Below are 25,463 nucleotides of genomic sequence, written 5' to 3'. Positions count from 1 at the left end.
CAAAACCAGCAGCAATGTGGCATTTGCCAGCGCATGTGCAGTAGTTAAAGCGATGCCGTGCCCACAATGGGCATCGCAGTGCGCATGCTCCGGCCCCGCGAGGCAGTGCACAGGCGCGGGATCTCGGCCGGACAAAAGGATAGCGCAAGGGAATAGGAGGGCGGGCATAGGCGGAGGCTGGGGCGTCGAAACAATGAAAAAAGGCAGAGCAGCCTGGGCTCCAACACAGTGAACGCTGCCCCTGGGCACTTGCGAGTGCTCATTTGCCTATGAATTAAACTTTGTTTTTCCTGCTTCTGCAAGTGTAAAGAAAATAACAAAGGTACCGTTACATTCATGTAAGGTGTGCTATAGAAAAATGTAAGCACTGTATATGGCCATACCGTGGGTGACAGACTCCCTTTAAAATGGAACGGGATAAGAACATAATTATCAAATTATATGGATCCCATACCGAATATCAAATCAACACAAGATGCACTACTGGCCAGGTATTTGCGTTACAGTGCCTCTTTTACTGTTTCTGTCTATATTTGGTATGACTAGTGAGGGTATGCGTGGGGGTATTGATGCACTCGCTAATAGCCACCCCCAAAATTACTGATGCTATCTGGATAACCTCACCCACCCCTAATTCACTTGGTTGAATGTATTAGTCTGCTTGTCCCTCACTACTAAAGGCTAAAGTACACAGTGCCTCTGTTATCTGTTATAAATAGCTGACTAGAACATATTAGAAGCTCAGGCTCGATGCGTTTCTGGCTTCCAATAAGCCCTCATCAGGAGCCCTGTTTTAAACAAAATAACAAACAGACAAACTAACAAATCAAAGCGCACGCTACCTCTCCATGTGGCAGCGCTACTGGCACTATTGCGGCCGTAAGGTAACCACTGAAACAGAATCATTTAAATGCCCTAACTCCACCAGTTGAGGTCCGGCCAATCCACTGACGCCGCTCGGGATTTAGGAGTGCTCACATGAGACACACCCACCCCCCCCCCCCCCCCCCCGAGCGGACGTCAGCAGTCAATCAACATTGGCCACCACCGTGATTAGACATACAATCACATCATATTACCGGGATATACAGGCGGATTTGTAGTGACAGGTAGGGACACCATAGGATACAAATAAATCAAGAGAGTATATGGAGCAAGAAAGTATACATGAAGATGAGCATAAACCAATCAAAAAGGAGGACCTCTCTAATAAAGGAACTAGACTGTATAATTACTAATTAAAGATGAACATTAATATGATGACTATTGGTGATCATAACACTGCCTGAGGGACTCTAATATAGAGGGGTCATCGTGTCCCACTGTATCTCTTCATTCACTGATGTGACATAAAAGAGCGAACGTATGGGGTAGGAGGATAAATGACCAAACTCCTATAACTGAATCCAAAGTTATAATATCTCCATATTAGAGGAAGCAGTTATAGGAGATATGATTGTTAAGGCCGTTTGGTCGCACAGTTGAGAGGCGGAATGTCCATTGACATGGGATCCTTATAATTTGATAATTATGTTCTTATCCCATTCCATTTTAACCAAATATACCAATAAAATGTATTTTATTTTTACCAGTGACGCAATTGTTATTTGTTTGATATTGTGGTGACTTATGAAATTCTATGAGCTACCCCGATTTATCTTGTAATATTTATCTGGACTGTGAATAAACATATTTGGGTGTCATATGGTAACATTTATCTGGTGTTTTTTCACATCTGACTTAAAGGGAACCTGTCACCCAAAAATCGCCTATTAAGCTGTTTACAGTACCTTATAGTGCTGTATAGTCGTTTCCTGATGCACTTTTTGTTAGTTTTGCAGCATGTATGCTCAGTCAGAAATCGATGTTATATTCAGCTGCTGCCCCGTGCTTCAAGTCAGGCTTGAAGTCACGGGGGCAGCGGCCTCGGCGTCTTACATGGCCCTCTCCCCGCCCCCTGCCTCTGTGACTGACAGCCGAAATCCGATTCCGGGACCGCGCTCAACGGCCGCATGCGCAGTAAAGGGCGGCAGGAGCGCGGTCCCGGCTGCCGCGCGTACTACGCGCCGTCTTACTTTCGCCGCACTGCGCATGCGCCCGACATCCTGTATCAAACGCGCCCGCGCCCGGCATCTGGGCGCGGGCGCGTTTGATACAGGATGTCGGGCGCATGCGCAGTGCGGTGAAAGTAAGACGGCGCGTAGTACGCGCGGCAGCCGGGACCGCGCTCCTGCCGCCCTTTACTGCGCATGCGGCCGTTGAGCGCGGTCCCGGAATCGGATTTCGGCTGTCAGTCACAGAGGCAGGGGGCGGGGAGAGGGCCATGTAAGACGCCGAGGCCGCTGCCCCCGTGACTTCAAGCCTGACTTGAAGCACGGGGCAGCAGCTGAATATAACATCGATTTCTGACTGAGCATACATGCTGCAAAACTAACAAAAAGTGCATCAGGAAACGACTATACAGCACTATAAGGTACTGTAAACAGCTTAATAGGCGATTTTTGGGTGACAGGTTCCCTTTAAAGGGAACCTGTCATCATAAAAATGAAAAAAAATCTGCAGGCAGCATGTTATAGAGAAGGAGGAGCTGAGCAGATTGATATATAGTAGATGGGAAAAGATTCAGTATAACTTATAATTTATTCATTTAAATTCCTGCTGATTCTAGGCTTTGAAGTCAAGGAGGCGGTCCTATCAGTGATGGACAGCTATCTGTGTATTCATGGTGATAGAGGACAGGCTGTCAATCACTCATAGGACCTCCTTCTTGACTTTAAAGCCCAGAATGTGTAAGGATGTGGGGCAAGGGAACCTGTCACCAGAAAAACGGATACTAAACTGTTAATAGTACCTTATAGCGCTGCAGAGTAGTTTCCTAATGCACTGTTTGATTGTTTAGCCGCATGTAGCCTCCTGGAGAAATCAATGTTTTATTCAGCCACTGCCCCCTGCTTCAAGTCAGGTTTGAAGTCAAGGGGGCAGCGGCCTAGGCGTCTCGAATGCTGCTCTCCCCGCCTCCTTTATTGACATGCCGGATCTCAGTGCTGGGACCACGCTCCAAGCCCGCATGCGCAGTAAAGGGCTGCTGTAGCGCGATCCTGGCTCCAGCTCGTACACTCAGCCGGCTTCAGTTTCGCTACTGCGCATGCGCCCGGCATCTTCTGTAACTGCTAGTATGCAAGGCTGGCGGGCGCATGCGCAGTAGAAACTGAAGCCGGCTGAGTGTACGAAAATGTAATGTACTGTACATAACAAAAACTATTTTAATTGCATGTATATTGCAACACTGATGCATGTGAACGCCCTTTCATTGTATATAGGATAACCCTAAGAAATGACACTGTTGAAACTAGCTCCGATGCTGGAATTCCTACACTAGTACAGCTACGTTCATATCCGTGTCAGAGGCTCCATTACAAAGTCCAGTAAAAGAAGCAGGAAATAGCAGAGAATATTGTGTTATTTTGTCTTGTAAAATGCCGTGACAGTCCCAGCCCTCCTTTTTTTTTGTTCTTAGAACGAACAGAAAAGTGGAAAAAAAAACAATCCAGATATGAATATGGCCTAATAACTATTGTTCTTGGTCTGCTAAAACAAGCTGCATTGCATCTGTTTACCTTCCATTTTTCATGTAAGCCCCATTCACTTCTATGGGGTCAGCCGCTGTGTGAAAAATGCACAATATAGAACCCGCTGCGATTTTTCCTGAACGCAGAAATGATGAGTGAAAAACGAATGGGCCAGGATTCAGTCCGGATGCCATTCATTCACTACATGTCACTTATCCAGATAGAAAACTTACTGATATGAAAGAGCCCTAAGTGTCTGTCTCAGCAGTACTGGTTCTCCTTAGGCCCCTTTCACACGAGCGAGTTTTCCACGCGGGTGCGTTGCGTGAGATGAACGCATAGCACCCGGCACTGAATCCTGACCAATTCATCTCAATGGGTCTGTGTAGATGAGCATTTTTTTCACGCATCAGTTCTGCATTGCTGTGAACAACACAGCATGTTCTATATTCTGCATTTTTCACGCAGTTCTGGCCCCATAAACCTGAATGGGGCTTAAGTGAAAAACGCATTGCATCCAGAAGCCTGTGCGGATGCAATGCGATTTTCACTGAAGGTTGCTAGGAGATGTTTGTAAACCTTCAGTTTTTTTTATCACTTATGACAACTGATGCAACAGGATCCGTTTTTTTTTTTTTCTCTCTCTCTCTCTTCTTCTGACGGATCAGAAGAACGGAAAGCTAAACGGTGATGTGAATGCACCCTTACTTCCTTCTGGGCGAGAACTGATTTCCTGAGATACTATTACCATGTGTCATTTTCTTTTTCTGTCAAACTTACCTTAAAATGATTATTTCAAGGAGGAGTGTAAACAAAATGGAAAATTTCCGAAGAACGGTAAACATCGGCAAGCTGCAAGAACACAGTAAAATATACAGGGGTAAGGTCGATACATTTTTGGGCAGATTATGATTTCAGAGCTAGAACAAGTTAAAATATCTCAGTTTCCCTCATGCTCAGTCAGATATGTTAAATGGATTTTCAGTACACTTTCAACCCTGCACAAATGAGGAATGTTTGCTCAGCGTCAAAGTAAATGTTTAGACAGTATTTCATTTGTTAACGCCCTCTGTAGGTGACATTTTTTGATAAGCCATTAAAAAAAAAAAAATGTTATACCTATTTTTGTCAAAATCATACATGAAGCTTGTGTGCAAAAGGGAAAGTTCTGCTGTCTGTGACTCCAGGGCAAGGCCTAGATAAGGGCTGATTTACACTTGTGGAATATAATAATATATTATAACGGAATATAATGGAATTCCCGGACGGAATGTAAAACTGAAGCCTTTAAGAGGCATTCCATTTTGATCTGTCATAATAAAGATCTATGGGTAAGCATAAGGCCCCTTTCACACGGGCGAGTATTCCGCACGGATGCGATGCGTGAGTTGAACGCATTGCACCCGCACTGAATCACGACCCATTCATTTCTATGGGGCTGTTCACATGACCGGTGATTTTCACGCATCACTTCTGCGTTGCGCGAAAATCACATAACGTAGGCCCCATAGAAATGAATGGGGTTGCGTGAAAATCACAAGCATCCGCAAGCAAGTGCGGATGCGGTGCGATTTTCACGCACGGTTGCTAGGAGACGATCGGGATTGGATACCCGATCATTATTATTTTCCCTTATAACATTGTTATAAGGGCAAATAATAGCATTCTGAATACAGAATGCATAGTACAATAGGGCTGGAGGGGTAAAAAAATAATAATAATAATTTAACTCACCTTAGTCCACTTGATCGCGCAGCCGGCATCCCCTTCTGTCTTTACCTTAGCTGTGTGCAGTAACAGGACCTGTGGTGACGTCACTCCAGTCATCACATGGTCCATCACATGATCCATCACCATGGTAAAAGATCATGTGATGACCGGAGTGACGTCGCCACAGGTCCTGTTACTGCACACAGCTAAGATGAAGACAGAAGGAGATGCCGGCTGGGCGATCAAGTGGACTAAGGTGAGTTAATTTATTTATTTATTTTAACCCCTCCAGCCCTATTGTACTATGCATTCTGTATTCAGAATGCTATTATTTTCCCTTATAACCATGTTATAAGGGAAAATAATACAATCTACAGAACACCGATCCCAAGCCCAAACTTCTGTGAAGAAGTTCGGGTTTGGGTACCAAACCCGAATCACACGTGTTCCCGCAACGCACCCGCACATTTTCCCGCAACGCCTGTGTGAAAGGGGCCTAAGGGATCGTCTGGTATCCGTTATGCAGGACGGAAAACAAAGTCCTGTTGACACGACTTTTTTTCGTCCTGCATAACGGAAATCAGAAGGAACCGTTATACTTCCCCATAGACTTCTATTATGACGGATCAAAATGGAATGCCTCTTAAACGCTTCCGTTTTACATTCCGTCCGGGAATTCCATTATAAATGGAATCTACAATTGAATTCCCTAACCCAAGTGCGAACCCGCCCTAATCTAACCACTACAATTACTTGACTAATCCTGTGAAGGGAGCACTGCAGGTGCTGGTAAATGACGGAAAGAGAACCTGTCATCAGGTTTATGCCTCTGAACCATTGGCAACGTAAAATCCTGACAGGGTACCTCATAACAGAGAGTCATGTTTTATTCTAAAACCCAGTGGTTTTTAACAGAAATATTGGGAGTCATTTATGAAGACAGGCATTGCCAGCCCGTCTTGATATCCCCAGAGGATTCACATAATTTTAAGCGAAGTGCATCCTCTGGCAGTCTGTTTGCAGATTTCAATCATCATTTACTGTACATTAGTAAACTGTCATAAATTATGGTAAATGTGCCAGTGCTAATATCCCGCTCACAACACCCCCCCGCCACCCTCTTCTTGGAAAGTGCTGAGAACAGCGTAGAAACGCCACTTGAATTTCCTAAATTTAGTCCTGCTCAGCTTGATTGATAGGTCTCTCTGTATACACCCCATACCTAGGCTTGTCAGTCAAGCTGAGCAGGGCAGAAGAAGTCATCTATCCATGCCTGGAATCTTCCATCGTTGTCTGCCTTGTTTTTAAATCTTCATAGCAAAACATTGCTCTCTGTCATGAGGGACCATGTTGAGGTTTCGTGCTGCCCATAGTTCAGGAAGCATGAATCTGGCTACGGGTTTCCTTTAACCCCTTAACGACCTGTTCTGTACATGTACGGCGCAACTGGACGTGACTTAAAGCCCAGCGCCGTACTTATACGGGGAGCTGATCAGGCTGGTGCAGGAGCTGCGCCAGCCCGATCCGCGGCAGGGGTCCGGCAGTCAGTGATAGCCAGACCCCTGCTGTATGCATCGGCATCAGTGAAAACACTGATGCCGGCGCATTAACCTTTGATGTGCCGCAGTCAGTGCTGACCACAGCATGTGCGGTGTCCTTGCCTTCCTTAGGCCTCTTACAAACAACTGTTTTTTTTCCCGTTTACGGGCCGTTTTTTGCGTTCCCTATACGGAATTGTTCATTTCAATGGTTCAGAAAAAAACGCGGAATGTACTCTGTATGCATTGCGTTTCCATATTTACGTTTCATTGAAAGATAGAACATGTTCTATTATTGCCCGCAAATCACGTTCTTTGGCTCCATTCAAGTCAATGGGTCGGCAAAAAAAAAGGGAACACATATGGAAATGCATCCGTATGTCTTCCGTATCCGTATCCATTTTTGCGGAACCATCTATTGAAAATTTTATGCCCAGCCCAAAAAAATTTTATGTCATTTTTATGTTAAAACGAAACGGAAAAACGGAACAGAAATGGAAACACAACAGAAACAAAAAACGGAACAACGGATCCATTTAAAATGGACCCCAAAACACTGAAAGAGGCCTTAAGCATTGTGGCTGCCTTCCCTGACAGCCTGTGTGATCCAGTCCTCTAGATCTCACAGGCAAGCAGGCTGAAGTGTATTACATTCAGTAATACACTTACAGCCAATGCTTTATAATACAGAAGTATTGTTAAGAGGATCAGACCCCCAAAAGTTGAATTCCCAGAGTGGGACAAAAAATAAAGTGAAAAAAGAAGTAAAAAAATAGTTTTCTAAAAAAAAATATAAAGTTTCAAGTATAAAAAAAAGCATCCTTTTACCAAAATAAAGTTAAAAAAATTGCAAAAAAAGACATATTAGGTATCGCCACGTCCGTATCGACAGTCTCTATAAAAATATCACATGATTTAACCCCTCAGGTAAACCTGGTCAAAAAAAATAAACTGTGTCAAAAAAGCCATCACAAAAAGTGTAATATCAAGCGATCAAAAAGTCATATGCACCCTAAAATAGTACCAATCAAACCGTCATCTCATACCACAAAAAATGAGAGTCTCTCAGAATATGCAGACACTAAAACATGATTTTTTCTAAAATGCTTTATTATGTAAAACTGAAACAAACAACCAAAAAGTATACATATTTGGCATTGTCGCATCCGTAACATCCTGCTCTATAAAAATACCACATGATCTAACCTGTCAGATGAACATTGTAAATAACAAAAAAATAAAAACAGTGCCAAAACAGCTATTTTTTGTTACCTTGCCTCACAAAAAGTGTAATATAGAGCAACCAAAAATCATATCTACCCTAAAATAGTACAAAAAAAACTGCCACCTTATCCCATAGTTTACAAAACAGGGTCTTTTTTTGGGAGTTTCTACTCTAGGGGTGCATCAGGGGGTCTTCAAATGGAAACAGAACCGGCAGCTTAAAATTATCCCAGTGAAATCTTCCTTCCAAAAACCATATGGCATTCCTTTCCTTCTGCGCCCTGCCGTGTGCCCCAACAGAAGTCTACGACTACATATGGGGTGTTTCTGTAAACTACAGAATCAGGGCAATAAATATTGAGTTTTGTTTGGCTGTTAACCCTTGCTTTGTTAGCGGAAAAAAATTGATTATAATGGAAAATCTGCTAAAAAATTCGGAAATTTCATCTCTATTTTCCATTAATTCTTATTGTCTGTGAAGGTTCTCATTTATCCAGGTCATGTATATATCTGTAAAGAATAAATCAAGGCAACTGGACGTACTGTAGATTTCTTGAAAACGTTTCACTCGTTCTTCCAACAAGCTTTCTCAATTCTGAGTGATTGTACAATAATTCTGGGAATAAATATGTAACTGAATCCACATCTGGTAATTATACCCAGCATTGGGTCAAAGGTGTTGATTCTACACAATCTACAATCTACACAACTGACTCCAATTAGGATAATGGAAGCAACACCTTTGACCCAATGCTGGGTATAATTACCAGATGTGGATTCAGTTACATATTTATTCCAATAATTTTTGTACAATCACTCAGAATTGAGAAAGCTTGTTGGAAGAACGAGTGAAACGTTTTCAAGAAATCTACAGTACGTCCAGTTGCCTTGATTTATTCTTTACAGATATTAATTCTTATTGAACACCTAAAAGGTTAACAAAGTTTGTAAAATACATTTTTAATACCTTCAGAGGTGTAGTTTCTAAATTGGGGTCATTTTTGGGTGGTTTGTATTATGTAAGCCTCACAAAGGGACTTTAGACCTGAACTGGTCCTTAAAAAGTGGGTTTTAAAGAAAAAAAATTTTGGAAACTTCTAAGCCTTCTAACGTCCCCAAAAAATAAAATGGCATTCACAAAATGATCCAAACATGAAGTAGACATATGGGGAATGTAAAGTAATAACTATTTTTGGAGTTATTACTATATATTCTAGAAGTAGAGAAATTAAAAATTTAGAAATTAATTTTTTTTTACTTAATTTTACCACTGTCATGAAGTACAATATGTGACGAGGAAACAGTCTCAGAATGGCCAGGATAAGTAAAAGTGTTTTAAAGTTATAGTGCGGATGCGGTGCGATTTTCACATACGGTTGCTATGAGATGGGACGGGATGGGGACCCGATCATTATTATTTTCCCTTATAACATGGTTATAAGGGAAAATAATAGCATTCTTAATACAGAATGCATAGTACAATAGGGCTGGAGGGGATAAAAAAAATAATAAAAAATTTAACTAAATCAACTTGTTCGCACAGCCCGCCTTCTCTTCTGCCTTCATCTGTGGGGAAAAGGACCTGTGGTGACGTCACTGCGCTCATTACATGGTCCATCACATAATCCAGCACCATGGTGATGGATCATGTGATGGACCATGTGATGAGCGCAGTGACGTCACCACAGGTCCTTTCCCTCACAGATGAAGGCATCAGAAAAGCCGGGCTGCGCAAACAAGTGGATTGAGGTAAGTTAAATTATTATTATTATTTTCTTTAACCCCTCCAGCCCTATTGTACTATGCATTCTGTATTAAGAATGCTATTATTTTCCCTTATAACCATGTTATAGGGGGAAAAAAATACAATCTACACAACATCTAACCCAAACATGAACTTCTGTGAAGAAGTTCGGGTTTGGGTACCAAACATGGCGATTTTTCTCACGCGCATGCAAAATGTATTAGCATGTTTTGCACTCGCGCGGAAAAATCGCACATTTTTCCGCAACGCACCCGCATCTTATCCAGGCCAAAAACATGACGCCCGTGTGAAAAAGCCCTTACTTTTAAAGCTCCGTTTTTCCCTGTGACAGGAATGGTCATGATAGCCCCAGTTACAGGGCAAAACAGCCCTGAAAAGAATCAGAGCTGGTTCACAAGAAATCTATTTAAGGGTCCATTCACACATCCGCAAAAATGGCTCTGCAATTTTGCAGAACAGGTGCGGACCCATTCATTTTCAATGGGGCCGCAAAAGATGCGGACAGCACACAGTGTGCTGTCCGCATCTGCACTTCCGTTCTGCAGCCCCGTAAAAAAATAGAACATGTCATATTCTTATCTGCAGACAATTCATACATGTCTCTTGACTAAGCATCTGTCCCCCATCTTTACATGTAATAACAAGGAACGATTTAAAAGCGAACGAGTAACGACCGCAAGTACGAACGATTATATGTATAATAAGCTAAATTATCGTTAACGAGTCGCTACATCTTCAATCATTTATCAGGCAAGAAAAGTAATTTCCATTATAGTGCCGGCCATGTGCGGTCTGCAAAATGAACATGGCCGGTGTCCGTATTTTGCACATCTGCAATTTGCGGACTGCAAAACACTTGCAGACGTTTGAAAAGAACCCTAACAATCACATAATCGCTAGGATAGAGGCACGGACACAGAACATGTATTCAGTAGATGACCTATTCTTTGTTCTGCCAATCATGACCAGTAGGATTCTTGGGAATGTGAGTCCCACCAATTATACATTGATGGCTTATCCTGAGGGTACTATTACACCACCAGATGTAATACAGAGCCCGATAAACGATTGAAGATGTAGCGACTCGTTAACGATAATTTAGCTCATTATACATATAATCGTTCGTACTTGCAGTCGTTACTCGTTCGCTTTTAAATCGTTCCTTGTTATTACATGTAAAGATGGGGGACAGATGCTTAGTGAAGAGGCATGTATGAATTGTTAGCGAGTAGTCGACATATTATACGAACGGATCTATTAACGAGAAGCGATAATTTTTTTTCATGCTGCAAGATCACAGTGGATGAGAAAAGAGCGATTTGTCGCTAATCTTTGAATCGTTCATACTTAGTACCTCATACAATTCTCGTTCATTTTCGCTTGCATGCACGAGAATCTGTACGATATTCGCTCCGTGTAATAGGGCCGTAAACATGGGCTCTCAAATGTAAATCACAGAAAAACACTTTAAAGATTGAGAAGGTAGAAAAAGGTGTCAAAAAACACTGGGGGGATTTACTAAGCTAAATGCGCCATAATTCTGCTAAAATTAGTCACACTAAGGAAGAAAATCACTGCATATTTTTTATCAAGGGAAAGTTACAGCTAAGGCCTCATGCACACGAAAGTTGTTCTGGTCCGCATCCGAGCCGCAGTTTTTGCGGCTTGGGTGCGGACCCATTCACTTCAATGGGGCCGCAAAAGATGCGGACAGCACTCCATGTGCTGTCCTCATCCGTTGCTCCATTCCGTGGCCCCGCAAAAAAAATATAGCATGTCCTATTCTTGTCCGTTTTGCAGACAAGAATAGGCTTTTCTACAATGAGCCGCCTGTTCCGTTCCGCAAATTGCGGAAGGCACCCGGGCGGCTCCCGTGTTTTGCGGATCCACAATTTGCGGACCGCAAAAAACGTAACGGTCGTGTGCATGAGGCCTAAGGGTCTAGTGTTCACAATAGATCTGGCTTTTCTTGCGTACATTTGGGATTAAATTCTTTGCTGCTTATGTCAATAATATAATGGATTCTGATGTGTACATGTCCCTTGTCGTCCTACCATAGCAATTAGACAGCCACACTGCAACCCCATTCAATGGCTGCACAGCGATCTTTAGTTGTGAGATGGGTGTCGTGGCCAAGATGGCCATGTAGCCTCTGCCTTAGGGCTTGTTCACACGACCGTATGGCTCTTTCAGTGTTTTGCGGGCCGTTTTTAACGGATCTGTTTTTCCGTTCCTTGTTTCAGTAGTATTTCCGTTTCCATTCCATTTTTTCCGTTACATTTTTCCGTATGGCATATACAGTATACAGTAATTACATTGAAAAAAATTTCAATAGATGGTTCCACAAAAACGGAGCGGATACGGAAGACATACGGAGTACATTCCGTATGTGTTCCGTTTTTTTTGCGGACCCATTGACTTGAATGGAGCCACGGAACATGATCTGTGGGCAATAATAGGACATGTTCTATCTTTGAACAGAACAGAAACAGAATGCATACATTCCGTTTTTTTGCAGAACTATTGAAATGAATGGTTCTGCATACTGACCGTATACGGAACGCAAAAAACGGCCCGTATACGGAATGCAAAAAACGCTTGTGTGAACGAGCCCTTACGTTCATTGACAAGGGCGGATTTCAGAAGGCCCCTGGCAAACATCACTGAATGAAGCTGAAGTTTCTATGGTGTTTACATTGTCAAGATTAGAACTAGATATTTCCTATTTGACATGTACATGACTTTATATAGATGAAGGCTCAACTCAGCTAGGTCAGAAAATGGAATGGTTACCCTTACCTTAGTTTCTGTGTGCTTGATAATCCTGTTAAATGATTACCAATGTATAATAAAGGTAAAGGAAATAACTGCAAACAGAAGGAAGTGACAATCAGTTTAACCAGTTGACGTAACTGTTGACGTTAATTTACACATTGGTTTTATAATACATTTGAATTCTGTCAGCACTGGATCTGAGCAGTTCACCACATTAGATGAAGGTTTGATAATAGTAACATAGTATATAAGGCCGAAAAAAGACATTTGTCCATCCAGTTCGGCCTGTCATCCTGCAAGTTGATCCAGAGGAAGGCAAAAAAAACCTGTGAGGTAGAAGCCAATTTTTAGTGAAAAAAAAAAATTCCTTCCCGACTCCAATCAGGCAATCAGAATAACTCCCTGGATCAACGACCCCTCTCTAGTAGCTATAGCCTGTAATATTATTACACTCCAGAAATACGTCCAGGGCCCCTCTTGAATTCCTTTATTGTACTCACCATCACCACCTCCTCAGGCAGAGAGTTCCATAGTCTCACTGCTCTTACCGTAAGGAATCCTCTTCTATGTTTGTGTACAAACCTTCTTTCCTCCAGACGCAGAGGATGTCCCCTCAGTCCTGGGGATCAGTAGATGATGGGAGTGATCTCTGTACTGACCCCTGATACATTTATACATTATTATTAGATTACCCCTTAGTCATCTTTTTTCTAAAGTGAATAGCCCTAATTTTGATATGTACCCAGTGTACTTCCTAGTGTAACTAATTTATAAGCATTTTTGACAGTTGTTATATATTTTTTCTTTATTATATGTCGCAGATTTGAAAATTCATTGAATTAGGTTTTCAATGTCAATTTTCTTGTATTGCACTGTACTATATTGTGGATTTTCATGCCAAAACCTACACCACAGATCTACAACAAATCTGCCACGTCTGAATATGGCCTTCGGGTGGCAGATTTGTTGCAGAAATGTCTACGATTGTCCCGTAATGAATGGGGTTTGTAAATGAACATCCATATACTTAAAAAACAACCCCATTCTAATGTATGCAGCCGATTTCTCATGGAACAGAGAAATAGGAAGATTTCTGCACAGCCTACAGATATTATGCTCCTTTTAATACAGTATCAAACGCTATTGGTACAGGGGCAAAAACTCATACCTATTTGGAAGATGGGAATGATATCCCATAGGGGAACATATTGTAGTTCCCATCATTTACTGCTTACCGCTGCAATGTCGACGGCGAGAAGGTAAACCGTGATGAGAATGCAGTGCTCACAAGAGCACCGCGTTCTCTTTAGACAGCTGTTCAGCAGGGTGCTGGGAGTCGGACCCCCACCGATCTGATATTTATGACCTATCCTGAGGTCAATGGGATCCATCAGGCATGATTGGTATCTGTCATATGCCAGAACTGGAGCTTCTGGTTTTCTGTTCCTATAACAGAACAGAAAAATGTAGCAGCACTGCAGATATGAACCTAGCCTAGGTTTATTTTTACACTAGTGCTTGTACATCCGGCAGGCTGTTCCAGCAAGGAAAAGACTGCCGGACCTCTCGGTATTCTGGCCTCGCTAGTGCTAGAGTTAAACTAGCCTAAGGGTGCTTTCAAACACGCTGCAGTTTATGTGTTTTTAATGCAGTCTTTTGAGCCAAAGCCGGAAGTGGATTCAAAAGGAATGAGAAATATTAAAGGGGTTGTCCCACTTCATAAAATAGGTTTTATCTAATCTATTTACCCCCACACAACATATCTTCCTATCCATGTTATTATCCAAAAGCTACCTTTCATTCAAAAAATCATGTAAAGCGATTCCTTTGTTGTTTTCTGTATCCCATGGATACGGCCTCTTTCGTCCGGCCGCATCGCTGTGCCGCGCCTGCGCACAACGGCTGAACAAGTACTCGGGCCGCCTCTCCATTCCTACAAGTACGCGCACGCCCGCGCATGCGCAAATACAGCAGGCGGGTGCCGGAATCAAATAGCCGGCACCCGACCTCTATGACAGGGAGCGGGACCTTAGGGGTTAACTGCCGCTGATCGCAGCCCCCTATCATAGAGGTCGGGTGCCGGCTATTTCACTCCGGCACCCACCTCCTGCATTTGTATTAACATTGGTGGCGCAGTGCGCCCCCCCCCCCCCAGTATAATATACATTCAGTGCGGCCACCCCCCCCCCCCCCCCAGTATAATATACATTCAGTGCGGCCACCCCCCCCCCCCCCCAGTATAATATACATTCAGTGCGGCCACCCCCCCCAGTATAATATACATTCAGTGCGGCCACCCCCCCCCCAGTATAATATACATTCAGTGCGGACCCCCCCAGTATAATATACATTGGTGGCGCAGTGGGAAGTGCCAATGAGGGTTAAAAAAATAAATAAAAAATTAACTCACCTCCTCCAATTGTTCGCGCAGCTGCCGGTCTCCTGTTCTATCTTTAGGACCTGTGAAAGGACCTTTGGTGACGTCACTGAGCTAATCACATGGTCCATTACCATGGTGATGGATCATATGATGTACCATGTGATGACCACAGTGATGTCACCAAAGGTCCTTTCACAGGTCCTAAAGATAGAACAGGAGACCGGCAGCTGCGCGAACAATTGGAGGAGGTGAGTTAATTTTTTATTTATTTTTTTAACCCTCATTGGCACTTCCCACTGCGCCACCAATGTATATTATACTGGGGGGGTCCGCACTGAATGTATATTATACTGGGGGGGGGGTGGCCGCACTGAATGTATATTATACTGGGGGGGGTGGCCGCACTGAATGTATATTATACTGGGGGGGGGGGTGGCCGCACTGAATGTATATTATACTGGGGGGGGGTGGCCGCACTGAATGTATATTATACTGGGGGGGGGGGGTGGCCGCACTGAATGTATATTATACTGGGGGGGGGGCGGCCGCACTGAATGTATATTATACTGGGGGGGGGGGGGCGCACTAAATGTATATTATACTGGGGGGGGGGGGCCGCACTCAATGTTTATTATACTGGGGGGGGGGCGGGACCTCACATACGGCTCCATGTGGATGACCTCATACACATGAACGAGCACGCAGGGTGAGTCATGAGGAGGCGTGGCCTTCACTCAACTGCCTGAGAACCAGGAAGTTATCAGGACATCTACTGCTGATAAGATTAAAAAAGCAAAGTGGGACAACCCCTTTAAGGAACTTCTTCTTTCTACTGGATCCACTTCTGACTTTAGCTCAAAAACATTGGATCAAAAACGATACTGGCTTAAAAAAAAAGGTTTGAAACCAACCACACAATATCAATTTGGTGTGGTGTTTTTATGCTGCTAAAAAAAGCCAAAAAAACTGCATATATTTTGATGCCTTATATTTTACTGGCCCTTTTTTCTTTACACGTGTGAAAAGTGCATTATTCAAGCATTTTACCCTATAGAGGTAGAAAAATGCCTGAAAACAACACCATTGCTACAACATGCTGCGATAAAAAAAAAAAAACAGACACAAAAAACACAACCCAATTGAAAAATTGCCACTATGAAGAAAACGCAGGACTGTGTTACATTTCAAAATTTCCATGGACGTTCAGCACCAATAAGTGCGGTCAAAATGCATAAAAAATGCATCAAAAGCTGCCCCAAAAAAACGGTGTGAATCCTGCCTTAAGGGTACATGACCGTATGTGTTTTGCAGATTAAGGATCTGCAAAACACGGATTCTGCATTTTGCGGAATGTAAACGGCAAGCCCCATTATAGAAATGCCTATTCTTGTCAGAAATTACAGCTAATAATAGGACATGCTCTATATTTTTTGCGTGGCCGTAAAAAGGACATATAATTATGGACAACACAAGGTGTGCTGTCTGCATGTTTTGCAGCCTCATTGAAATGAATGGGTCTGCATCCGTTCCGCAAAATTATGGAATGGATGCGAACCCTTAAATACAGTCTTGTGAATGTACCCTAAAAGGGGTTTTCTTGTTTTATGTAAATAAAGATTAATCATTGTATAATGAAAGGTTCTGCCACTTTCTTCTATATGTGTATGTATTTGAATTCCTTATCAGTTTGAGATCTGTTTCCTGGAGGCGAATGGAAACATTCTTGGTTCCTTACAGAGGATGAAAGCCTGTGCTGATGTAATACTTACAGCACCTAATACCTTGCTACAATTGTATCTAGACTATGGCCTAATTCACTCACTGGTAGTGTTGAGAGAACTTCTGTTTTCAAGTTCGGCGTACAAGGTTCAGGTTCTAAGAATTCTGTTATGGATTCCGCTACCACGTTCCACAACTTATGGTCTGTGGTAGCGGAATCCATAATGGAATTCTTAGATAACCCGAACACAGACCTTGTACGCCGAACTTGAAAACAGAAGTTCGCTCATCTCTACTCACTGGGAGTCATTATTAAGACCAGCTTTTTATGCCGGTCTTTGATTCCCCCCTGCATTGCCATAAGATTCTGCTAATTTATGACGAGGCGAGGAAGATTAGGTGGATCTACAGCAGACGTGTGCAAGGAGAGAAACCACTCCACTCCCTGGGGGCCACTATGGGGGACATTATGAGGTCACTATGGGAGGAATTACTTTAGCAGGGATCAACTATGGGGGGACTTTAGTAATTCTTGTGGCCAGTAAAGGAGACATTATAACTGCTGGAGACCACTATGGAGACATTACTAATGGTGGTGACCACTATGGGAGACATTACTACTGCTGGGGACCACTATGGGAGACATTATTACTGCTGGGGACCACTATGAGGGACATTATTTCCCACCGAATGTAGGAGGGAAAGGGGTGAAGGCAAAAAAGGCCTGGAAACTAGGGAAAGGAGCAGGTCACCTGAGAAACCCTAATCAAAGTCATGACTAACTGCAAGTATGAACTGACCCCAGAGGTAGGTGAGTTCATACACAGGAACCTAAAAGCCTAACTCACCCTGTAGGACCCTGGTATTAATGTCAGGACAAGAGACAACCTGTTCTTCCAAACGGTAGGACGAACTGGAGTCTCCTCAGGCCTAAACACAAATGACAGGGAAAAGAGCAACACAAGAAAACCCAAACAATAAACAAAAGGGGAAGAAGAAACTTAACTTCAAATAGCTAAGGAAGCACAGGAACTCCGCCAAGATCCAAACACCAGCAATCCAAACTAGGCTGAAACTATAAACTGCACAGCATGGTGGGAGAAGCCACAATAAATAGGGAAGGTAAAATGACCACATAAGCAACACCTGCGGTAAGGGGTGTGGCCATTACCAGAAACACAGATACGAATTGATCCACAAGGAACCTGTTAGATCAAACCACATGTTGCCAGTCTCACTGATCTCCTGGCCCCTGTCACAGGAACGTCAGTGACACTGCCTCTGAGGGCAGCATAGTGTAGTAAAACAGGGTTCCTCAACTCCAGACCTCAGGGCCCACCTTCCAATCATGATTTCAGGATTTCCTTAGTACTGATCAGGTGATATAATTAGTGTCAGTGCATCAGGACTTACCACCGGTATTCATTCTGCGGGATATGTGCAAATTATGGGCCCTGAGGACTGGAGTTAAAGGGGTTATCCAATACTATAAACTGCCCCTCCATATGCCGGGCCCCTCACAGAGAATATAATTACCTGGCTCCCCGCGCCGCACCTGGTCCCCATACCGCCGCTGCTGCTTCTCACCGTGCACGGATGAAAAAATCTGGTGTCGGGAGGGAGCAGCCAATGGCAGACAGGGACGAGCCTCCGTAGCATTGCGGGTGATGCTTGGGAGGCTTGTGCTCGTCCCCGCCTGCCCCCCCCCCCCCCACCCCGGATGTTTTCATCCGAGCACAGGAAGAAGCAGCAGCGGTGCGGGGACCAGGAGGGCTGCAGTTAAGTATATTCCCCATGAGGGGCCCGGCATATGGGGGGGGGGGGGGCAGTTTATAGTATTGGATAACCACTTTTAGGAACACTGTAGTAAAAGACCTGCTGATTTCAGTGGTCTGTCAGTAGTGTGCTAGCATGAAGCAGTTTTATAGAACTTCGGTTTGAAAGTCACGCAGCTAGCGCTGGCAGAAATGACTGCAATGGTATGCACAGTCCCAGATCTCTGTTTGATTATGGCTACATGCACACAAACGTATTTTGTTTCCGCGTCCGTTCCATTTTTTTTGCGGATAGGATGTGGACCCATTCATTTCAATGAGTCTGCAGAAAATGCGGACAGCACACCGTGTGCTGTCTGCATCAGTATGTCCGTTCCGTAGCCCCGCAAAAAAAATAAAACATGTCCTATTCTAGTCTGTTTTAGGCATTGTTGCAATGGATCCTTCAAAAAACTGATGGAATACGGATGTCATCCAGTTATTTTTTTTGCGGATCTGCAATTTGCAGACCGCAAAACACATACGGTCATGTGCATGTAGCCTAACAGTGTTTTCCTATGCACAACAGGGAAAAAACAGTCAATCATTGTCCAGAGGGTGGAGGCAGCTTGCATTTCAAGCATATCAGAGAAATCAACTAAATTCTTTAAAACTGCTTCCTGTTAACTGAAATCCGTGGGGGTCATTTACAAAGAACAGCTTTTTACGCTGGTCTTTTAACTCCCTTTTTGCGCTGGCTTTGCTGACAAAAATGCTCCTAATTCATGACGAGGCACACATTTAGGCCTCCTGCACACGAACGCATTTGTGGATCCGCAATACACGGGGGCCATTCCGTGGGCATTCCGCATCACGGATACTGACCCATTCACTTCACGGGGCGGACAAGAATAGGCATTTTCTATGAGAGTAACAGCCATGTGCGGGCCACAAAACACATACGGCCATCTGAATGAGCCCTAACAGGCACGCGATGCTGGAGATGCGCCTAATTTAGAACAAGGTGCTTGTCTCATCATAAATTAGGCACAAGCTACGACCGCGCATCGGAAAAAGGCGGTCTTTATAAATGATCCTCAATATTGCTCACATAATTCCCCATTGCTGGTGGATAATAAGTTACACATTTATGTCAACACGACCCTAGATTTTATTCACATGCATTAAAACCTTTGCAGAAAAGGTGATATGGTAAATAGTGAATTAAAGCAGGAAAATCTTGAGACATTATGTGCATGCAAGCTCCTTCAGGATCAGGAGGTTCACAGGTTCAGGGGAAATACTGACCTTTTTCGGGATCTCTCTGTTAAAATCTGGGAATGTGATTATTCCTTTAACCTTTCCTATGTACAATATAAGAAGTGTGAATCCCATCTAATAAAGCAGAGACATAATTTTAGTGACTATTACACAGTTAATGCATCTTTTCTCAATATTTAATGATAAACACTTGGGGTGTGTTCACGTGTGTGAAATTGGCATATTTCAATAAGTAGCATGCTACATACTTTCATGGCAGTGCCAACCATGGCCAACATCCAAGGGTCAGACACAGAATTCTGTTTCAGTTTCCACAATAGAAATATACAACGTGTATTTTTCTGACGTGATTTCTGATTTCCACTGTGTGAACATGTACAAAGAGATCCGTCCACCTATTGTGGCATCTCCAGTAGATTTCATTAGTAAGCAATTCCCATGCCTTTCACATTGCCATTACAAGGTAAGAAATACATCGACTGAATTTTGAAAAAATATACGACCAAGTTCAAAAATGCTAAGGCCTCCTTAACACATCTGTGTAAGGCCTCTTGCACACGACCGTGTGTCCCCCGTGGCCGTATTGCGGCCGGCATATGGAGGGTCCACAATGCACGGGACACCGGCCGTGTGCATTCCCCATCACGGATGCATTCCCCATCACTAGAATGGGTCCGCAGATCCGGAGATGCAGTGCGGAACGGAACCATGGAACGGAAGCACTATAGAGTGCTTTTGTGGGGTTCCGTTCCGTGCTTCCGTTCCACAAAAAGATAGAACTTGTCCTATCTTTTTGTGGAACGGACAGATTGCGGACCCCATTCAAGTGAATAGGGTCGTGATCCGCATGCGGCTGACCCACGGTCGGTGCCCGTGCATTGCGGACCGCACCGTGGGCCCGTGCATTGCAGACCGCAGCACACGTTCATGTGCAAGAGGCCTAAGAGATGACATTCGTGAAAAAACGGTCAGTGTTTCAGCTGTGAACGTTCTGTGTTTATTCCCATGATGGCCCTCTTTGTGTCAGGCTACATTCACACAACTGGAGGTAAGTTAAGAGAAAAATGGATGGGCACTCTTATTAATGGAATCACATAGAATCAATAAAACTTTTATTAGAATTGGATATAATAGATAAACAATAAAAAATAGACTAGATAAAAGTAAAACTGTATATAAAAAAATATAAAATATGAAATAAATGGATAAAACAATATACAAAATGTCTAGTCGACTGGTACAGGTGATGGTAAACTTTGAGATTGAGTGGGTCCGGATGGTGGATTGCGCCAAAAGTGGTGCGCTGTAGGATTGGCATCGATATGATAATAGAACAGCTATTATGGTAGCACATATAAGTGAGCAAAATATAGATGAGCACAAAGTATAAGTCCTCTTAGGAAGAACTGAGTGGAATTTATATATTCCCAAAATAGTAAATATTCTGGTATCTTGTAGTCAGGAATTACCAATTGTTCTGTATTAGTCACTGCCACTCATTTGGATCTCGTCATTTATATGGTCCAACCCAATCTGTTTAATTGGTTGTAAAAGGTCTCCTTCGAAAGAATATCTCTAATTTGGTGTTGGTAGTATTAATGTTAGCACACAGTAATCTCAGATACTATTCATGTGCTTCTCTAATATTCATTCATTGGTCAGAATACATTTTCAGACTTAATATGGTGGTGTCTGTTAGTACTCACAATTTCAGAATCAGTGTTCATTCGTGGCGCCCCACGTGGAGTACCTGAACGATAAGCTTACCTCTGTCTGTGCACTATGTCTGTGCACTGATGCGCCAATCCTACAGCGCACCACTTTAGGCGCAATCCACCATCTGGACCAACTCAATCTCAAAGCTTACCATCAACTGTACCAGTCGACTAGACATTTTGGATATTATTTTATCCATTTATTTCATATTTTTTATATACAGACGTGGACAAAATTGTTGGTACCCTTTGGTCAATGAAAGAAAAAGTCACAATGGTCACAGAAATAACTTTAATCTGACAAAAGTAATAATAAATTAAAATTCTATAAATGTTAACCAATGAAAGTCAGACATTGTTTTTCAACCATGCTTCAACAGAATTATGTAAAAAAATAAACTCATGAAACAGGCATGGACAAAAATGATGGTACCCCTAGAAAACACAGAACATAATGTGACCAAAGGGACATGTTAATTCAAGGTGTGTCCACTAATTAGCATCACAGGTGTCTACAACCTTGTAATCAGCCATTGGGCCTATATATATGGCTCCAGGTAATCACTGTGTTGTTTGGTGATATGGTGTGTACCACACTCGACATGGACCAGAGGAAGCAAAGGAAAGAGCTGTCTCAAGAGATCAGAAAGAAAATTATAGACAAGCATGTTAAAGGTAAAGGCTATAAGACCATCTCCAAGCAACTAGATGTTCCTGTGAGTACAGTTGCACATATTATTCATAAGTTTAAGATCCATGGGACTGTAGCCAACCTCCCTGGACGTGGCCGCAGGAGGAAAATTGATGACAAATCTAAGAGACGGATAATCCGAATGGTAACAAAAGAGCCTAGAAAGACTTCTAAAGAGATTCAAGGTGAACTTCATGCTCAAGGAACATCAGTGTCAGATCGCACCATCCGTCGTTGTTTGAGCCAAAGTGGACTACATGGGAGACGACCAAGGAGGACACCATTGTTGAAAACGAATCATAAAAAAGCAAGACTGGAATATGCCAAACTACATGTTGACAAGCCACAAAGCTTCTGGGAGAATGTCCTGTGGACAGATGAGACAAAAATCGAAGTTTTTGCCAAGGCACATCAGCTGTATGTTCACAGACGAAAAAATGAAGCATATCAAGAAAAGAACACTGTCCCTACTGTGAAACATGGAGGAGGCTCTGTTATGTTCTGGGGCTGCTTTGCTGCGTCTGGCACAGGGTGTCTTGAATCTGTGCAGGGTACAATGAAATCTCAAGACTATCAAGGAATTCTAGAGAGAAATGTACTAGCCAGTGTCAGAAAGCTTGGTCTCAGTCGCAGGTCATGGGTCTTGCAACAGGACAATGACCCAAAACACACCGCTAAAAACACCCAAGAATGGCTAAGAGGAAAAAATTGGACTATTCTAAAGTGGCCTTCTATGAGCCCTGACCTCAATCCTATTGAGCATCTTTGGAAGGAGCTGAAACATGCAGTCTGGAAAAGGCACCCTTCAAACCGGACACAACTGGAGCAGTTTGCTCATGAGGAGTGGGCCAAAATACCTGCTGAGAGGTGCAGATGTCTCATTGACAGTTACAGGAAGCGTTTGATTGCAGTGATTGCCTCAAAAGGTTGCGCAACAAAATATTAAGTTAGGGGTACCATCATTTTTGTCCATGCCTGTTTCATGAGTTTATTTTTTTACATAATTCTGTTGAAGCATGGTTGAAAAACAATGTCTGACTTTCATTGGTTAACATTTATAGAATTTTAATTTATTATTACTTTTGTCAGATTAAAGTTATTTCTGTGACCATTGTGACTTTTTCTTTCATTGACCAAAGGGTACCAACAATTTTGTCCACGTCTGTACATTTTTACTTTTATCTAGTCTATTTTTTATTCTTTATCTATTATATCCAGTTTTAATAAATGTTTTATTGATTCTATGTGATTCCATTTATAAGAGTGCCCATCCATTTTTCTCTTAACGTACCTTCATTTTGTGACCAGGGTGTAGCACTAGTTTGGAGCACCAACACATCTCCAGGCAAAAGTAGAGCCGTCCTTCACGTTTCTTTCCTTATACATTCACACGACTGTAGTGTTTTGCAGATCCACAAAACACGGATACCGGCAATTTGCAGACTGCACATGGCCACTGCTATCATAGAAAATGCTGTTTCTGTCTGCAATTGCTGACAAGAATAGGACATGCTCTATATTTTTTCATTGAAATGAATGCATCTGCACCCATTGAGCAAAACGGCGGAACTTTCGTCTGACTGAGCCCTCATCCACATTCCACGTGCACTGTTAGGCTGAAAAGAGGACTTCCAGAGCATCTCCTATACATGGTCCCTCAAAAACTACTGACTGAAAAAGATGCCATCCAAGTTCTGTCAGTGGTTTTCATGGACCCATAGACTTCAATGGGCGTTTGGTCTACAACACAAACCAATGTAAGGGTCCATTCACACGTCCGTTTTTTCTTTCCTGATCTGTTCCGTTTTTTGCGGAACAGATCAGGACCAGATCAGGACCCATTCATTTTCAATGAGTCCTGGAAAAAATCGGACAGCACAATGTGTGCTGTCCGTTTCCGTTGTTCCGTTCCGCATGTCCATTTAAATATAAAACATGTCCTATTATGTTCCTGAAAAATCGGATCCTGGTACAATGCAAAGTCAATGGTTCCGCAAAAAACGGAAGACTTTCGGATGTCATTCCGTATGTCTTCCGTTTTTTGCGGAATCCGTTCCTGGAAACACATAGCAAATTTTTTTTTCAAAGAAATCCAAACAACTTTATTTGATTATTGAAATGTATACATGTTTCCGTTTTTTGCGGATCTGCAAAAAACGGATGACATACGGATGACATACGGAAACATTTTCAGGAACAACGGATCCGCAAAAAACGGACCGAAATTCGGATTATAGAAAAATACTGACGTGTGAATGTAGCCTAATGCATGACACTACATGGCCGTGATTCACTGATGTGTGAAAGAGGCCTAAAGAAGTGCTCCTGAATCAAAATTTGTGTTGAGTACTTCCTATTTTCCTATAGACTAAAGCAGTTTTCACACAGTCAGGGGGAGATTCATCAAACTGGTGTAAAGGAAAACTGGCTTAGTGGCCCATAGCAACCAATCAGATCCCACCTTTCTAGCAGAGCAAATGGAGCAGTGAATGTGGAGATCGCTAGGAAGATATTGTATGTATTATATGTTGGATTTTCATTTTTTACATCAATCAGGGTACAACCCCTTTAAGGTTATTTGCAGACCTACCTGGCCCACTCCAAGAAATGTTGAAGATGGAAACCTTGATAAGAAAAATAAAGAGTTTTTAATACATAGAATACATCTAGGAAATAAATAGGATCAAATCAATAACAAATTATTATCAACCTAGGATTTGATATTTCTATTTGTCACTAACATCAATTGCTCCTATCCTATGGGCTCATGCACATGACCGTTGCCTGTTTTGTGGTCGATAAATTGTGGATCCGCAAAACACGGATACTGGCCGTGATCAATCCCCTTTTTGCGGAACGGAAGGGCGGGCCCCTGATAGAACAGTCCTATCCTTGTCTGTAATATGGACAAAAATAAGGCATGTTCTTTTCTTTTGCGGACCGGCCGTGCGGACATACAGAAACGGAATGTACGTGTCATTTATTATTTTTATTTTTTTAATGGTTCTGAATACAGGCCGCAAAAATAACGGAACAGACACAGAAAAAAAATATGTTAGTGTGTATGAGCCCTAAAGCCTCATTCACAGGTCAGTGATCCAAGTACGTGTTCTCCACGCACAGTACTAGCAGGGATGCACCACCAATGAGGCAACGGTGATGGGCAATGAGCGCTTTCTTTGTGGCAAAGGGTATACAATAAAAATGAAAATGTCAGTCCTGTGTCCCAAAACACGGACACTTATCTGCGCTGCTGGTTCCGGTGTAGTGTGGTGGGTATTCACACTGAAAGTCAAGTAGTTAAAGGTTTGAAACCGCGCTGCTAATGGTTCAGTCAGACGC

At 42.8% G+C, this 25,463-nt stretch overlaps 1 protein-coding gene across 1 annotated transcript in view; it reads right to left on the bottom strand.

The window, feature by feature from the left end:
- Positions 1-25,463, bottom strand: part of SLC35D2 (solute carrier family 35 member D2) — an 89,902-nt gene that overhangs the window by 40,881 nt on the left and 23,558 nt on the right. Inside the window, exons 4-7 of the mRNA XM_044286609.1 lie at positions 24,712-24,745; positions 19,743-19,829; positions 12,606-12,673; positions 4,350-4,421 (exon numbers count right to left, since the gene is read on the bottom strand). Coding sequence (XP_044142544.1) covers positions 4,350-4,421; positions 12,606-12,673; positions 19,743-19,829; positions 24,712-24,745 — 261 coding nt within the window. The remainder of the gene's footprint in view (positions 1-4,349; positions 4,422-12,605; positions 12,674-19,742; positions 19,830-24,711; positions 24,746-25,463) is intronic.

This window comes from Bufo gargarizans, chromosome 3 (genome assembly GCF_014858855.1).
Source record: "Bufo gargarizans isolate SCDJY-AF-19 chromosome 3, ASM1485885v1, whole genome shotgun sequence".
In the NCBI taxonomy this organism is placed as follows: domain Eukaryota; kingdom Metazoa; phylum Chordata; class Amphibia; order Anura; family Bufonidae; genus Bufo; species Bufo gargarizans.
This window is presented reverse-complemented; position numbering and strand designations above follow the sequence as displayed.